We start from the raw sequence: 19,498 nt of genomic DNA on the forward strand, positions 1-19,498 counted from the left end.
TCTAAAATTATAGCAGCTAGACTTAAACTGATAATGCCATCCATAATTGATATTTCTCAATTTGCCTTTATTCCGGGGAGGTCTATTTCTGATAATATTCTGCTTGCCCAAGAATTGTTTCGTGGTTATGATAGGGACACTGGCTCCTCTAAATGTGCCCTCAAGATTGATATACACAAAGCTTTTGATTCTTTAAATTGGGACTTTATTTTGGTTGTTTTGGTTAGACTTCATTTTCCGGATATTGTTATCAAATGGATCAAAGCTTGCTTATGCACTACTAGGTTTTCGGTTAAACTCAATGGTGTGATTCACGGATATTTCCAAGGAACTAAAGGCATTCGGCAAGGAGACCCTTTGTCCTTCTATATTTTTGCTATGTGCATGCAAATTCTGTCTAGCATCCTAAACAAGGTTTCTTAAGATTTCAAATACCATTGTCGTTGCAAAGAAATGGGTCTCACTCACTTGTTTTTTGCCGATGATATGCTTTTTTTCTCTCATGATTCCAAGGAATCTGTTATACATATTATGGATTCTATTGCCAAATTTTCTTCTTGGAGTGGCTTGTCTCCAAGCATTCATAAAAGCAACAGTTTTCTGTGTAACTGTGATCATGATTTCACTGCTTGATTTGACTCTTTGTTGATTCCCCGGGGTACTCTTCCAGTTAGATTTCTTGGTGTTCCCTTGTCACTACGCAGCTGTGTGTTAATGACTGTATGCCCCTCATCACTAAAATCACGAATATGCTTAATTCTTGGACCACCTTGCTTCTGTCCTTGGCTGGTAGAGCCTTGCTTATCAAGTCGGTTGTTTGTGCTCTAGAAGCTTTTTGGTGCAACCACTTCTTGTTGCCAGGGGCTGTTCATGCTACCATCCAGTCTCTTCTTACCAGATTTTTGTGGCGTGGTAACATTAACCACAAGGGTGGAGCCAAGATTGCTTGGCAGACAGTGTGTCTCCCTCGGGAGGAAGGGGGCCTTGGCTTAAAAAAACATGCTCGAGTGGAACACAACCCAACTTATTGGTCACTTGCTGAAAATCATAACTAACTCTAGTACTCTTTGGGCTTCATGGGTTAATAAATCTGTCCTCAAAGGGAAGCACTTCTGGACAACCAAGCTCCATACAGATTGCTCCTGGATTTGGAAGAAAATTCTCAAGCTTTGTTCCTTGGCTCTACAGTTTGTGTCTTTCAGAATTGCAATGGTGAGTTAGTCTCTCTTTGGTTTGATCCTTGGTGGCAGAATGGGTGTCTAGCTTATACTCTGACCTCTCCTATTATATCACAATGTGGTATGCACCACAGTGACAAACTCAGTGTTGTTATTCGAAATGGTTGTTGGTTTCTCCCGAGAGCAAACCCCAAAAGACATCACTTGGACCCCGTTCTAGTGCAATGGCTCTCAACTTTTGCTCCTTTACCTTTGTCTCCAGATAAAAATCTGGCATATTTGGAACTCTTTAAGGTACAAAGGCAAGTTGGTTCCTTGGCATCGTGTGGTTTGGCATAGGCTTCGTGTCAATCATTATGCTCACCATCAATGAATTTCTTGTCACGGGAGGCTTCACACCTTGGCTCGGCTTCATAGATTTGGTCTTGTGGATACTCAAAAATGCTATATGTGCATTTCTGCTCGCGAGACAGATTCGCATATCATTCTTCATTGCTCTTACAGCAGATGGATTTTGGGCAACCTCATGTCTTCTTTAGGGATTGATATTGTTGGCACCTCTTTAATCAGCTTCCTCATTTACTTGGCTGACCTCCCTGATAAGCATAAGAGTATTGTGGCTCTTTGCTATGCCCAAATCTTTTGCTATCATGTTTGGAGAGAATGCAATGCCCGAGCTCATAATTCTGGTGTTCTTGGTCCACGGAAGCTGCTCAAAGGAATCAACAAAGATGTTTATGCTAGGCTTCATAGCTCTACTTGGTTTTCAAAGCTTGTAAATAGTAGGCCGGATCTTATTCCTTGTAATAGTTTGTAGTAGGCTCCTTGTATGGTTGTTGCTTGCTTTCTATCTCCAATCTTTGCTAGATTGGTTATAGATGGTCCTTTTTTATGACCTGTCATAGAGCAGAGGGTAGATCCCTTCCTGTTTTTGGTTCTCTGTTGATATGTACATAATTTAGCAAAAAAAAATCGATAAATTTTCCGATTTGTCAAAAATCATCCAATAAATTACAAACCGATAACTCAATCGAATAATTTTGATTTCCGAAATATGTAATCATATCTACAACTCATTTCTAATTTTTTTGGTGTTCATATATAGTATGAGAAAAAAAAATGAAAAGACAAAATCAGCTAACATATTATGATTATTGTTTAAATATTTTCAAAATTTTGAACAATAGAGATGTACGCATACAATTACGTTCACTTGTCAAAGTTCGAACATAGAACTCCACTAACATGTGAAATGTACTTTATTTTCGATTTTTCATAATCATCAATCTACTTTTGGACTATACATTTTATCTTTTTCTTGAAACATCGTCTAGGAGTAAAACTTATCAATTTTTAGGAGCAAACAGCCGAACACACCATGCATGACTATACAATATATTCAATAATTGGGTTAATTTTAGGCACATCTTTAATTTATAAGAGTTTAATTCAAGTACAAAATTATACTCTTTTGGTGATCCTCACATGGTTCATATTTGCATATTATGGCAATATGTGAAAGTTTGTTTTAAAAGGAAAAAAATAAGTTATTTGTAAAGCATGTGATTTGCTTAGCTTGCGTATATAAAGTAGTTGGATTGAGAATTTAGAAGATTAAGGAGTCACATTTTCAGATTAATAGAGCTCTCTTTCAGGAGTTTTTATTTATACTCGTACCGGCAAAAGCCATTGAAATAACGACAACAGAATTTGTAAGATTAGGCCCAATACTGGCCCAATCCACTTCCCACAAGGCTAATTCTAAGGTTATGGCCCACTCAACTATGGATCCTCGAGCAAACAATTTCATCGGATGTAGCCAAAAAACAAGCATTTTCAGTGTAGGCTTTCTCAATTAGGGTATAAAACAATTTGGACGGTTTAAGAAAAACATTTTGTACTAAAAAAAAGAAGAAAAACATTTAAGAGCATTAACAATTTGGATAAATGGATGAATGTTTAGATTAATTTCGGATCAAATCAACTTTCGTGTACCATAAAATATTGAAAACAGTTTGTGTTAGATCGGATTTTATCAGGTTCGGCTTTAATCCATATTAAATTGAATAAAATTTGAAGTAAAATCAAAATATATTCCATTCCGATCTTTTATAATATAAGAACTTAAATTTTATGGATTTTAATTTGTTAAAATTATATTAATTAAACTAAAACTCGAATCACCATTTTTATAATTCAGATTTATAGCCGATCTCATACTTCGAGTCATATCAAGTTCGATCGATTTATTATTCTATTTTGATAGATTTCAATTTATGATCAGAAAGAACTTTAGATTAGGTTCAGATAATTTTTGAATCAGATCAAATTGATTTTGGGGATAATTCATAATATGATTTGAATATAAAATTGAATCTCAGTTTCATTCATGAATTTCGATTAAAATTGTCAAATATGTAAACATTTTATCATATTTCAATACATCTATGTAATTACATCATAAATGTTAATAACTTTTTAACCATGCCATATTTGCACCTAATATAAGTACAGGTAATATAGAGTTTTAGCACAAACATTTGGATTTAAACCGGAATATTAACAACTTCTGCAAGTAAAATATTACATATACCAATATTAAAGGCTAAACAAGCCTACATCAGATTGAATTGTCAAGTACTAAATTTAAATTTATTTATTTTTTAATTAGATGAGGTATATAAGGTGACAAGTTGATAGATTATTAACAACCAAAATGTACAAACATTAAACAATGGGACTCATTATCAGTACTGTCTGATAAAGAATGCACTTACATAAAAGAAGAACATTATAGGCCTTGATTATTTATTTACAACATCTTGTAGGATGAAAAGGAAAGAAAAAAGAGTATGTGGGGTGCTATCTTTGAAGCTTTCAGCTGTTTTTCCCTACTATTTCCTTTCTCTTGCTTCAATGTATCTGTCCCCCTCTATCTCAACTTTGAAAGATGGAGGGAGGGTCTTTCTGTAGAGGAAATACAAAAGAAAAGTTCTCTAAAGCCAGAAAGAATTAGAAATAAAAGAGCTTGCATGCACCAAGTGGGAGTCACTATCCATGGTAAGATGAAGTTTTCAGAGAATATTTCCTCTAAATGATTGTAGCTTTATTTTTCACAATTATCTGCAATGTAGTCATTTGAAACAAGGTCAGTACTAGTGACAATAATCAGGTAGAAGTAGAATAACAATATCGTAAAGACGTAAACTCTCAAGCGTGGAAGCTAGGGAAGGTCCAGATGTACGCAGACTTCCTTGTTTTCGGAGTGAGACTGTTAAGTAAATCACTAATTAATGAATTTATGTTTAAGAATTATAAAAGAGGCATGTGTACCTTTCCGGTGACAAAATTTGGCCAAGCAAACAATAACCAATGCAACAATAGCTATGATTGCGATGAGAATTGCCAGTGTCCTTTGCATATTATCATCTTTCTTCTTTTCACTAGAATCTGCAAACATTTACAGTTAAGCAATAGCAATAATTAGTAACTATAGCCTAAGCTCTTAACACGAGCATTAGAATTGGAAGTTAATCTAAATGTGGAACAATCATCTTAATTAACTATGACACTGATCATATATTAAAGTCCTTTACCAATTACCTATACAATTCTATTTGTTTAAATCACAAATCTTTCTCACTAATTGTGAAGAAAATTATGTTTATTTTTGGTGTTTGGTTGAAATATATTACTAACTTATCAATTTTGTGAAAACCGAAAATGAAAAATTTTCGAGTGAAGGAACCTATAGGATGCATATCAAATACCTTCATAAACACCTTATATTCTTTCGAGAGTTGATAACATGTTATCAGCACGATAAAACAATTCTATTTACATTCGAATTTCTCAAATTTCAGAAAAAAAGCATCCTCCAAAGACCTGCTGGTATCGTTCGGTAATGAGCTTGACATTAATTAGCGTGAAACTGATTCCCAATTCTCAGAAACTGTTGGTGTTAAGAAAAATTAAAGCCATAATGGCATTGGATCCTACGTAGTGTTAAAGTGGTAATTGCAAGTAGGTACTTTGAGACAAACTAAAAGTAACAAAAGGTACTACTATTGACTAATGAAAGCCTTCATAACCCTTCTTTTCATATAAAAGTGGGTCTTATACTATGCTATAGTAATTGAAATTTGAACATATCAACTTTAACAAGGGCCACCCAAGTGCCTCAGTGATCTTTAAATGCCTATATTCAGTTCTTCTGCATATGAACACCAAATTGTGTTGGAAGATATCCATTTTATTCGGATGTACAGGACTGCAGTAATATAAGATTCAAAACTACCAATATATAAGTAACACAATTTCAACATTATCCATGACGTCCTAATGCTTTTAAGTTATAACTTTCGAAATTCAGCTCATACGAAATTATGGTACTTTTTCCGAAAAATAAGTACTTATTTTCGGAATATAAGTTGCTGAACACATTATGTATTTTCAATTTTCATTTAGTCGTCATACATGTTATGTACTAAAGCAAGAAAACATTACTTAATTAAGTTGCATACATTATAAATATTTATGTATTAAACAAAAGATTCTGCAAATCGTTGAACAAGTTATCGAATTGACTATTACTTCAAAGGCTCAACACCAACACTTCAAATTAAAAAAATTCATTTTAAAATACCGAAAAAAATAACACATAACCAAGAGCCACAAACCACCAACCACGGAGGTGACCGTGGTGGTGGTGGTGGAACAACGGCTTACCGCGACTCCTCGAGTGATCCCCGTGGTCCGAATATCGCGCATAGCACTTGCCTAAGAACATATCTCCCCACGCAGCTGATCCACAAAGACTCTTCAACTGACCAGTTGCCTCAGCTAGACAATCTTGACACTGGTTCAAACTCAAGTCCTGCACACACTGTGCCACACCCTGAACATTCCCTGATCCACCAACCCGAAAATACTGTCCTTCACTAGTTAAATATCCTAACAATGAATCGCGTCGAGTCAAGCCATCCGAATCATACCCGGTCGACTGTCCACATTTCCTCATCAAAACAGACTTGTCCTCCACGCCAAAAAATGTAACATTATCGTACCGAATAAAACATCCATCAAATTGTAACGCAGCGCCTGATGCCCCGGGGCACACGACGCCTACTCGACTAACAGCCTGCGTAACGCAGGCTCGACAGTCTGAGCTAATCAGGTCACCTCTACATTGGTAGAGACCGTAAACAATATCTGATTTTGTGGAGCCCGGGAGGGAGATTTTGAAGTTGTTGTAGCCCGTAGAGGAAGCTGAGTTCACTAGGGAGGAGAGTATCGAGTTTACGTTGTATTCGAGTGGACTTCCCGGAGCATATTTTAGCTGAGAACAACCGCCATAGATGAAGTTATCAGCGGCAGAAAATGATGGTTGTGCAAATAGAATGAGTGTGAGAAAGTATGCAAATAGGAGAGAAAATAAAAGCGGTTGAATAAACATGTTGTTGTGTATTGAGGGCCAATAAGTTGAGTGCGCTATTGTGCATGAGTTGTGTGTATATGAGAAGAAATTTGAGGGGCTTTTCCATATTTTTGCTTGGTAAAGAATCAACGTAGGTCAGTTAGTAAACTTGATTATAAAATGGACCACAGTCAGCTGTAGTGTACACCTCCAAAAGATACTAAAAGATATTAACCCGGATAATTTAGTATATTTGAATTTGTAGTATGGTTCCGTAAAAAGGATTAGAGTACACAAGATAATTCAAGTCATAGGGACTTATTTTTTTAAAAAAATTATAAAAAAATGCTAGAGATACAAAATGAGTTACTAAAATAGTTATAAATGTCACATGCTACATATTTATTATTTAAATATAAATGAACCCCTGCATTTACATTAATAACACAAATTGATTTACTTTATTATATCATATCATCCATACTATGTCATTTTATAACAAATTTTTGTAAATTTTTTCATGTCTTTAACATTATCCAAAATTATATTAGAGTACACGAGATAATGCAAGTCACGCGGACTTAATTTTTTTATTCTTCAAATCGCCTATGCAATATATTCTGTGACTAAATCCCAGTCACCCCTTCGTGGCACACGACTTCAAGCATACAAACAGTCCCAGTCGCCCACACAATTCCAAGTGTCCAGCGTCACAATAAGCCAACAAATTTCATTTATATTATCGATCCTTTTTTTTGCTAATTTCATTTATATTCAACCCCTGTTTTATGCTGATCTGATTATAATCACAATAGTAAATATAAGCACACAAACTATATTTCTTTATAGAGTTTTCTGTGCGCAGAATATTGAATACAAGATATAGATTATATCAATAATATATATACCTTAAAATGTTATTAAATTCTTAGGTATAATTCCATTTCATTTCGGAAATTTACCAAAACGGTAAACGAAATACGGTTACTTATTTTTTTTTATGTAAAAGGGTGTTTTATTAATTAGACAAATTAATTTGCAAAATATTTAAAAGCTCAATAGAAACCGTACTCTTATTAAGAACTCGATCCGGAAAAGAATAAGTCTCTCTCGTCATATAGTAAGTAGCCTCGTTAGCACACCGTTTAACAAAAAACAACAAAGTTGTTGCTAGTTCCTCCAAAAGATTACGACAGGTCGCTGCAACCCGTGTCAAATAAAATAATTTATTTTGAAAGGGACCTTGATATGGATCCAAAATGAATACCACTATCGTTTTCAAAATTCAAATTATTATACTTTAATTTGTATAGCATATATATACACACACATTGCCCTTTTCCATTGTGAAGAGGGACTTTAAATAGATTATGTGCATTTTCGATTTTCATTAGATAAATGTGTTTTTATTGACTTGTGCTTCAATTATATTAACTAAGTAGACATTAAAGGTGCTAGTTATTCCACAATTAATATTAAAAGTAGTTTTTAATAGATAAGTCTCATAGTAAATTGATCAAATTTATACCGAATATATATGTATATTTCTCTCAGACTCAAAAATTATCAATTCATACTTGAGATTTTTTTTTTCAAAATACTTAACACTGCACAATATATACTTGTATGGAACTGGGGAACCATATTCAAAACTATGCCCTAACATTTTTCTTATAAAATGATTCCTCTAATATATTAAAAAAAAAATTAATTTTAAATGATAAGATTTAAGTTATAATTTTGAATTATTATTTTATACTAAAATTAAATTAAAATTCGAATATCTTGAATTTCGTGCAAATCCATATTAACAAACAAGTTATGTCATAATTTTAAATGGAAATTGAGATTTTCAAAACGGACCATAACATATTTTGATTTCTATTATAAAAATCGGACGATTTTTCAAAAATCGCCAATAAAATGCTTAAAAATGGTCAAAAATATTTATCCGATTTGACCGATTTCCGATAAATCGCTGATTAATTATTCGATTTTTTTAAAATTATCCGATAAATCGTAAATCAGTAACTTAACCAAATAATTCCAATTTCCGAAATTTATAACACTGATTTTGATACGTAAGTCTTACCTTGTGAGGAAATGTTTTAGAAGAAACTGTTGACCGTTAATCAATGATTGGCACAATATACGTATCGCGGATGTGGAGGGGAGCGTTGAATGAACATTAAGTAGTATTACTTGCAGTGTTAGGTTTGTTCCGTACATTTTGGTCAGAAAACAAACAGGAATCTTAAAAAAGAATTGCTATTTGCTAATGTCTAGTTAAATTACCCTTCGTTACAGCCTTGCGGTCGCGTATAGATTAACGACATTTTTTAAGGCAATCAATAACGACTTTTGACTAAAAGGAAAATAGAAAAAGAAACTCAGATTTGATCCAAACTATGTGCTCGTTCAATACAATTTACAAAAATGGGAAAAAACTTATTAAAAAAAAGATATTTAAATTTCGTTCTCATCCATATTCAATCGTTCGAGTCTCTCATAATCCAATAACTATATGTTCGTTCAATACAATTTACAAAGATAGGAAAAAAATTACTAGAAAAATGTATTAAAACTTCGTTCTCATCCATGTTTAGACATTGAGTCTCTGACTAATCCAATATTTAGTAATTGTTTTTTGTTTCTTTTATTTTAAATTACATTTAAATTCAACTTAACATAAGCACATGACATAAATTAGCAAAAAATGTCCATATGATATGCAACTGGTTAAATAGTTTTAGCTAGAATTAGGTTGTCTTTTAGGATTATATTAGTAAGGGTGAAATATAATATCATATTAAGGTGTTATTCAATGATTAGTGTTGTAAAATTGGTAATCGGATCTAATCGATTAAGCTCTCAATTTAGATTTAATCGGAAATCAGGAATTAAGAAACTAATCGAAAGGATTAATTAAAGTAAAAAAATTGGATGTATTTTAATATTAAAATATTATTTAATATAATGTTATGATTATATTCTTTATTATTAACAATTATACATTTAATATATCATATATTCTATAAGTATTCATATTTATATTGATATAGTATTTATTTTTATTTTTAAATTAATACAGATACTTATATAAAGAAAATCATATAAGAATTAATTGGATTTGAAATCGAATCGATCAGTCATCTTGTAAAAAATTAATTAGAAATTAATCGTTTAAATCAGGAGTTTTAGAAATTAGGAGTATTTATTAACAACCAACTGCACTGCCTACTGTGTTTGATACCCACAAGTATGCTGTTTAGTCAAAGTATAAGTAAAAAAAAGGAGATGGTGTAAATAAACTAAGAAAGTTGTTGTAAATAAACTAATATCGTTTTTTCAGCATGTGCCCATTGACATTAAATAAGTACGGAAATTTATAAATTTTGGCTATTTTGATTGATGTATTTTTTGTACATATAAACATGTTCATCACTATTAGAAGGAAATAATTAATTAAAATGACTTAAATTTATAAATTTTCGCAATTATAATATATTCATATACACATGATAGAAAATTTGAACTAAGATCTTATCAGCATCGTTATCAACGATATGCATGTATGCAAAATCTTAGAAGGTCGTATATTGGTGCAATATTTTTATTAATATACGTCTAATGCCATTTTAATATCAATGTAAACGTATATTCAACTGTGTACTAAATTTTCTTTCTCCATTTGATGTGATCCTTAAAGCTCAATGCTGATAAGTTGTACGCACTAATTGACTGCAATTGAACTTGAGAATAGCCCCGACCGGAACCCCTCTATTTAAATGTGATTAAATGGCGTGGGAACTAATTTAGAACTTGCAGACTTTTTTATTCTCTCGTATTTAAAATCTTTTATAAAAAAATTATTTTCAAAAATCATATAAAACAAATATCAGTTACAAATTTACAAACATGTTTATATCCAGAGACGGAGCTATAGAAGGGCTCTATTGGGCTTAAGCCCAGGTTGATTTTAAGAAAAAAAAATTACTACATATACTTATTTATATATTTTATAGCCCAACCATGTATAAGCCCAACTTCTATTTGATTTCTAACAATTAAATAAGTATAATCAAATGGCTAAATACCATATTGTACCATTCTACTTCTTGTTACCGCTTGGGTTGCTGATATTTTAGTGGTGAAACTTGACTAGTGACTTGGCAAGCCCCCCTTAATTTTGAATTTCTAATTCCGTCCTTGTTTATATCTGTTAATAAATATCTTGAATACAATTCTCTCATTATCTCATTAATTTCTATGATCCGTTTATCACGCCCACAACTTATCTTCTTTTTTTTTCTATCAGCGACTACCAAAATCTATATAAAAAAAGAAGCAACTAATTTTATGTTACACCCTTGTACCTTATTGTATATATATAATTTAATCTAATAGTATATATATATATATATACTAAAAAAAATTAAATAGGTTCAAGCGCTCAAATTTTTAAATTCACAAAAATATATGTATTAATATTACAAACCCACATTCTTCCTTAAGTTATACAAACAGAGTTCAACACAAAAATTACAAATAACTTCTCAGAAGACTTAGTTACATATAGCCATATATATACAAGTGCCGAAGAGTAGGAAGTCTGAACTATTAGCTGGATGACATGTGACTTAAGCCTGTATTTACCCCTCTGAAGTTAATATCACGCAAACGTCTAGTTTTTAGAATAACCTGTAAAGTATTTGCACTTGATATGAGTCGCAACAAAATGAGCATAAAACACTACAAGTTTTACTCTAACAGACTTAACACATATTAAAGAATAATCAAATACTTGAGCCAAGTACATGAATACACATCCTTTAACGTTTATTGTTGTGACCAATCAATCTTCTAGTACATTCTGTAATACACATTATTTTACATTATTTGCCTCAAGAGCTCATAGTTCACGTTGATAGCTAAGAGCCTAGAAATTCACATTGATAGCCACAAAAGCTATTAATTCACGTTTACAGGCTAGCTAGGCCAGTCTTAGAGCTCATAGTTCACGCTAATAGCAAAGAGGCTAGAAATTCACATTATTAGCCATAAACACTATTGATTCACGTTTACAGGCTAGCTAGGCCTAGGGGTTTGCACGGGTCGGTTCGGTTCGGTTTTTACCAAAAACCGTTACCAAACCGTACATGTCGGTTCGGTTCGGTCTCTACCTATTAACCGTAACCAAACCGTTTAGAACGGGTTTTTCGGTTCGGTTAACCGTTTATCGGTTTCGGTTTTTATCAGTTTTTATTTTAACTAAAAATTATTTTAAAATTTTAATAATAATAATTTTGAAAATACCATAACTTAAAAAAATAAAATAAAAAATAATACACTCTCTATTATCGCAAAGCTACATATGAGTTTATATTGAAATTTCAAGTTAAAAACTACAATCATACGCCGATTACTGTTACAATGTCACAGACTCAATGTATATAGAAGTAATACAGAGGGTATTAGAAGTAAAACTAAAAAACTTAAACATGCGGGGCATCAGAATTAATTTAAAACTTTTGCTAAACAGTAAAATCATTGAACATCCTCCGCTCTCCGCTGCATAACTAATTATATTAGGTCTTATATATATCAAATTATGTATTATATATAATTATATTATTTATTATTTAATTATATAATATTATATAAGCGGTTCGGTTTTTCGGTTCGGTTATAGGGATAAAACCATAACCGTTACCAAACCGTTCCATCGGTTCGGTTACGGTTTTTTTCGGTTTTTGTCGGTTTCAGTTTTTCTCGGTGCGGTTTTCGGTTTCTCAGTCCGGTTTCGGTTTTTCGGTTTTTGTTTGCTCACTCCTAGCTAGGCCTATCTTAGAGCTCATATTTCACATTGATAGCCAAACGGCTAGAAATTCACATTGGTAGCCGCACATGCTACTTATTCACGTTTACAGACTAGATAGGCCTGTCTTCGATACTATAGTATTGACGTTCACGACGTCTCTAGCTAATCCAATCGTTTATACCTCTTTACAATTATGTACAACAAAAATCCAAGTAGTAGGTTATACGTTAAAACTATCAGTCAACCAAAATTTACAATCTAACTACACAATTACAACTTAAATATGTATAGACGACTAACTCATATTATGAAAATAATATTTTGTAAGTGGTATTCCCGATAATTACAGGATGCATTCCCGTATTTTCGAAATTAATTTCTCGGAAATCGAGTAGTGTTTCCTCTATTTATTGGACTACCGGTCAATATAATATCGACACACAACCAATCCAAATAACACAATTCCACAATCCCAATCAACTGACTTTAATACTTATAACCGACTAATTTACGTTTTGAAAATAATTTTACGAAATAATATTTTTAATATTTGTAGGACTCAGCGGAACATCATAGTTCACCGTCAGCTCGCCGCGATTCATCGCCGACGATGGCAAAATCCGGAGGTACCCGAATTGAGTTTCCAATCACGAGTTTCACGATAAAAAAAATTCCCGATCGTAATTAAATTTTTATTTCATTAAAATAATCAAATATACGGAAGAACAAGAAATATGATCGGAAGAATAACCAACCGGAAAGCAAACCGGAAAAGCCAGCAGAGGCCACGGTAATAACACCAATTACTGCACACACATATATACACACATATACGCGTGTATATATATGCATCAATCAACGAACAGAACTGAAAACCATGGACAGTGGCCGGAAAAATCAAGGCGGCCAGAAAACTTACCCAAAGACGGAGGATATCAGGGAAGAAAAGAGAGAGTGAGATCGAGAGAGGAGAGAACGAGAGAATAGATTGAGAGAGAGAAGAGAAAGTACGGGAGCAGAGAGAGATTCCGGCGAGGGAGATGAGAGACAGCCCCCCTCCTGCCGCGTGTGTGTGTTTTATTCTTCTTTTCCTTTTTTCCTTTTTTTTAGATACCTTAGTATGACACGTATCAATAAACACATAAAGGATGAACATGTGTGCACAAATCGACATGTACCCTTTTCCCCATCTATTTCTGATCAGTGTTTCGCGTATTACTTAACCAAGGTGCGGGTGAATAAAACTAAAAAAAAACTAAATTTTTTTTAAAATTCTCGGAATATTTAAAAGCTAGGAAAATAAAATTCTCATGATTTTTAAAACATTTTTGAATTTAACATTGGACCTACAATTAAATACAATCAGAAAATAATTTATGACTAAATAATTGACGAAATATTATTTTCTAAATTTTATAAATTCCTATAAATACTTATTGAAATTATAAAGTCATAAAAATAATTTAAAGATAATATCAGTATTTATGAAAATAAACCTTCAATAAAATCCCTTTTAAAAGCAGAAAAAAAAATAATACGACTCGGCAATTAATAAGATAAATAATTATCAAACACAACTGAATCACACACAATTAATAGTACACACAACACATAGCTGTCAGAATCATAACATATTTTATTTAATATTTACATTTATAATAATACAAAAATTCGGATCGTTATAGCTTAAATATTAAGCTAACACATAAGTAGCTAATCATCAAGTGCATACATGGGTAAACATATAAAATTTTGCACATTTAACAATATATTTTATCCACCAATTATGGGCAATATGCCAATAACAAGTAACACAGTCAAAGTCTTTAATAAAATATAAATGTCTTATTAAATATTAAATTCATGCTGGTGTGTGCTTCTTGGACAGAGATGTGACATTTTAGTTCTCTCTCTGATCTTTATTGGACTAATATATTCCCTACTGATTTACACCATATAACTAGATCATTGTGATAAGCTAGTTTCAGGAGTTATCGAATTTGTTATATTAAACATTTTTTACCAGACAATTTGGACTTCCATACTTTACTTTTTGGTTTCATTTTACTTAATATTTCTTTTCACCTCATGTCGCATGTTATGTCATGGAGAAATAAACATAAATCAACTAAAATTATTTCTTATCAGACTTATCTCATGAAATAGTTTAGACACATACATCGCGCATATAGAGATGTTTGCACTATTGGCTTCTAACAATCATGTTCGTACTTATGCTGGGGCAACGTACTAAGTTACATAAAATGCGAAAATATGTTATCTAAGCGAAAAAAAAGAAGGGTTCTACCTTTCCAAGCCAACATAGCAACCCATTAAAATAAACTTGCAAGTTCAAACATGATAATCTATGTAATTTGTTAGGTCACACACACTGTAGAGGGGGTGAATACAGTGTAAAGTACAATCAAATCGAACTTTAATATCTCAAGTAACAGAAAACAAACTTTATTGAAATAATAAACTCTGTTACAGTATGGAACTGTTACCTCTCAGTGATGAAAAAATATCACGAGAGCTGCTAGGGTTACAATTAATAATCTTCTCGAATATGATAACACTTATAGTGTAAACCCTATGTCTGTGTTTATATACTACACAGTTACAAGATAATCTCTAATTGATATGGAATATAATTCTGCTTCCTAAAATATATCAATCAGATATCTTTTCTTCCAAGTATTCTATTCTTCATAGAATTCCTTCTTCAAGCATATCTCTTCTTATGTTTATCTCGATCTTCTTTCCTTTAATCAGTTACTGTCCTTTTCTGAACGTCCTTCAGCACTTAAGTTCTGATATCCATCTTCTGATGATTATCTCCTGATAATATAAGTACTGATATCCTTAAGTCCTGACTTCTAGTAAGTACTGATTTATCCTGTTTAAGTAAGATCTGAAAACTAAACATAAATCATATTAACCATGACATTATCAAATATATCTAACAATCTCCCCCAACTTGTAAATTAGCATAATATACAAGTTTAACAAATATTTGATGATGTCAAAAACATTAAGTACAAATGCATGAGAATTAGACTAGATAACTACAACTTACAGTCCTTAAAGCTTTACCAATATTTAACTTCTGATAACAGCTTCAGTCTGTACAAATATCAGAATTTAAGCAGTTATAGATCTTGACTTGGCTTCATCTTCTGATCTCTCTGATGTCAGGAGTTGTTCTGAGATAGTTCTTCAACAAACGTCTCTCAGCATATCTAAGTTCATCGATCATCCTCCTTTTGGCATCTTTAAGCTCTGCAGTATCTTCACCAATTTGAAAGATTGCAGCCCTGAGATCATTAATCTTAGCTTTTCTTATATCCTGATCCAGTCTGATCAAATAAGCTTTATTAGACTCAAGATTGAATTCCACAGCCCTGTAACCCAGAAAGGTAGTTATAATCTTAGTAGTATTGGGCTTCATTTCAACTATATCACCCTTGTGATCTCTGTACTTTGGAACATATGTGCTGTCAGACTTAACAGAATAAAGCCTTTTCTGTCTTTGAATCTGATCCTTCAAATAGTTTGCCGCACTTTCTGTCAATCTGTCATCCACTTGAAGTAAGAATAGTACATGCTCCAATTCTTCAAAATACTTCAAAGGAATGGCATTTTGCCTTATATGATAAACCCTACCATCTGTCATGAAGTACAACAAGATGTGTTCTTTTAAGTAGGTATGGTAAACCATTTGTACAGATTCCAGTTGATTCAATCTCTCAGGAGTTGCTCCAATACCTGGTTCACTCAAGGAAGTTGGATCATTGGTAGTGTTCTGTATTCTTCTTTCATTAGCACTTCCCAATACAGTTTTATCTCTTGCTTCCTTTCCAGTAACTACTCTTGCTTCAAAACCACTTGTAGCAGTCTTCAAAGGTTGAGTCTGTTTTGCTTTAGTGAATCCTGGTAGGAGTTTCTTTGATCTATCTTCTGATTTCGAGTTAACTTGATCTGTGTCAGAGGTTACTTGCTTCTTCGAAATATCTGAGCTGTGTCAGAGGTTACTTGCTTCTTCGAAATATCAGAACTTACTGTCTCTTGACTCTGAACAACTTGAGCCATGTCAGAGGTTGTTTTAAGAACTTTTCTTGAAGTCAGAGCAAGATCATCCTTTTCATCAGTGATTTCTTCATTCTCAGGAGACACATAAACCTTGATAGGTTCACCAACATTTTCTTTACCCTTGGATCTTGGATCTATCTGCGGTTGTGATTTAGCCCATGTTGCTTCAGTATTTGTCCTTTCTTTTATCACAATGCCTTTGAGTTTTGGAAGTATCTTTTTACCAGAAGCTTCAGATTTAGATGTGACTTTCTCTGATTTAAGTTTGGCTTCTTATTCTATTAAACTCTCCAAGTCTATTCCTGGATTTTCCTGAAGAAATAACTGTCTTGACATTTCTTCATCAAGATCTAAAAGTTCATCAGAACTTATCCTTTTACCAGTAGCAGAACTAATTCTTTTCCCAGTATCAGAACTTGTCCTGTGACTTGTGATTTCAGCTTTTCTTGATGAGAAATCTCTACCTTGACTATGACCTCTACCCATTCCTGAGTTTCCTTGATCATCCTTCTCAACATCCTTCCCTTTTAGTGTCTTGTCAGTCTTGCATTTGGACTTAATTACTTTCTCCCCCTTTTTGGCATCAGCAGGTAGTAGAAGAGAGACAAACAATTCCACTGAGGCTTGGATTTCAATAAGTTGAGATTGCTGAGAAGCTTGATTTTTCAGAATATCATCAATCTGAGCTTGTTGTTTCTCTTGAGTCTTCTCAATATAAGCAATCCTGTCAAAGGTAGGTTGGAAGAACTTTTTCTTATCAATCTTGTGAACTTGATCTTGTTTGATAAATTCTTCCCGAATCATGTGTAGCTCTGCATAAGTAGTTGAATGAAGACCTTGTAGATGTTTAGTACTCAATGCAGTGACTCTAAGCTGTGTTTTGAAATCATCAGTAATTAACATCTCATCAGCTTTAGTCAAGTGCTCAGCAAGATGCTTTGCAGTTGGAACACAGGAAACTGAGTTCCATTCCTTAGTCCACTCCTGTCCTGCAGGAGTTTCACTCCAAGACACTGGTGCTTCTCTTGTAACAAACTTCTTAACAAGTTCAGATTTAAGAACAGTTTGTGCAGGAGCATGTCCTGAAGGACCTGCTTCATCAGCATCTGCATTTGGAGCAGAATCACCAGTATCTCCAACATTTGCAGCATCAGAACTTACAGAATCAGTATCTTCTGTTAAAACAACAGTGTGAGTAGCAATGGAGGCTTCACCATCCTCTAAATGCTGATCTGGTTCCAAGTTCTGATCAACAGCCATATCCTGATACTCACCTATATTCTGATCATCAGCATCTACATGCAGAGAAGGTATAGTAAATAATTCTGGAGTTTGAGCAGCATCAAAAATAGGTGTTGTTGATGGATTAGTTGTTGTTGGAGCTTTTAAGAGAATTACTTCAGGCACAACCAAGGTCTGGAAATTAATATCAGCACTTGTGCCTGTAGTAACAGGAGATACATATTTTTGAACAGGAGACACAGATTGTGTATTGGCCTTTTCAGTAACAGCTTCCTGAGTTGAAGTGGATGGAGAAGTAGTGACTAGAACAGATTCCTTTTCTTGTGAGATCAGAGATTCCTGATCCCCTTTCTTAGCTGCTGCTTCTTCATCATCTGAAACTGGCCTCTTTGCCCTCTGTTTCTTGTATCTCTTTGTAGATATGGATTCCTTGGGAGTTTCAGGAACAGTCATTCTTCTAAGCCTCTTGAGAAGCCTAGATCCCCCAATTGCAGAATCCTTCTGAGAAGTCACTTTCTCAGTTTCTTGGATAATAGGTTCCGATGTAGAAACCTGTTTCTCACTATCTGATTCATCTCTCAAAGCAATCCTCCTTCTCTTTTGAGGTGTTTGAGGAACAGTCTTTGTCCTCTTAGGCTTGGAAGATGAAGGTTTCACATGAGGTTCTGAGGATGAGGGTTGAGCTGTCTGTGAAGTGGAGAGATAGGATTTAATATATTGCCTAAGGGTTGGTTGAGTAGTATGAGTGGTATGTTCTGATGGTTGTTGTGGTGTGTGGGAGGTGGTTGTTGGTTGAACATCAGGATAAACAGATCTATAGGAATCAGGATCAGCATTTACTAAGATCTGTTTTATAGACTGAGGAATCTGTAAAGGTCTAACCACTAGTTTCTTAGTGTCAGCATTTACCAGGTCATTAAAGTATCGTTTTGCAACTTTAAAAGGTGGAGTTAAGGTACTGGTTAGCCGAGGTTCATCAGTACAAAAAGTATATATAAGTTGACAGAATCTCGCAAAGTAAACAACATTTCTATCCTCTGTCATCCTATCCCCAATAAAACCTATTATAGCAGTTGCAAAATCAAAATGAGTTTGGTTTATAATGGCATACCCAATGTGCTGACTCATTATAGGGATGACATCAAAGTTGGAACACTTGTTCCCAAAAGCTTTAGTGATGCAGTCGAAGAAGAAGCTCCATTCCCTCCTGATATGAGCCCGTTTCAACTGCCCAAGCTTTGCCAAACTCTGTTCATACCCCAAACTGGCCATTAACTCCTGAAGAGCTGATTCATCTGGAATTGAAAAAGTACAGCCTTCTGGGAGATGTAGAGCCTTGCGTATTGTACCAGGAGTGACTGCATATGGAGAATCACCCACTTCGAAAATAATACTAGGAGTACCATTTTGACCACCATTATCAAAGTTTCCAGTCCTCCAAAGTGTCAGGACTTGTTGGCTTGAGAAGACTGAAGGTTGGGTCAATGCATACCCGATTTCACTGTGTGCAAGAAGATCTTGCACAAAATACAATTCAGACGGAGCTTCAGCATTATCAAGAATTGCAACATAGTTGTTTGGAACAAATTTAGCTCCATCAATGATTAAATCCTTAGGTGCCATGAAATTAATCGAGATTTATAAGTGCCTGTTAGGTGTTTGAAAAAATGTCTATATGAAAAACCAACGTTAGAAGAAGAAAGAGAGTAAAGGCAAATAGAGAGAAAAAGTATGAAAGGAAATAAAAGA

General features: G+C 33.6%; 1 protein-coding gene across 1 annotated transcript; it reads right to left on the reverse strand.

The window, feature by feature from the left end:
* Positions 1-3,816: 3,816 nt before the first annotated feature.
* LOC141674668 (plasmodesmata-located protein 6-like) lies at positions 3,817-6,701 on the reverse strand. Its single transcript, XM_074481374.1, has 3 exons — positions 5,907-6,701; positions 4,512-4,628; positions 3,817-4,301 (listed from the first exon to the last, which is right to left on the reverse strand). Exons 1-3 carry the CDS (start codon positions 6,631-6,633, stop codon positions 4,285-4,287), a joined length of 861 nt encoding a protein of 286 aa, XP_074337475.1. The 5' UTR covers positions 6,634-6,701; the 3' UTR covers positions 3,817-4,284.
* Positions 6,702-19,498: the final 12,797 nt, after the last annotated feature.

This window comes from Apium graveolens, chromosome 1 (assembly GCF_009905375.1).
Source record: "Apium graveolens cultivar Ventura chromosome 1, ASM990537v1, whole genome shotgun sequence".
NCBI classification, from domain to species: domain Eukaryota; kingdom Viridiplantae; phylum Streptophyta; class Magnoliopsida; order Apiales; family Apiaceae; genus Apium; species Apium graveolens.

What these genes read in the sequence shown, in the direction of transcription:
- LOC141674668 (XM_074481374.1), bottom strand. Translation starts at nt 6,633, where the DNA reads ATGTTTATTCAACCGCTTTTATTTTCTCTCCTATTTGCATACTTTCTC. An exon ending in GGATCACTCGAGGAGTCGCG is followed by an intron (nt 4,629 to 5,906) that starts GTAAGCCGTTGT and finishes AAATGTTTGCAG; the next exon opens with ATTCTAGTGAAAAGAAGAAA.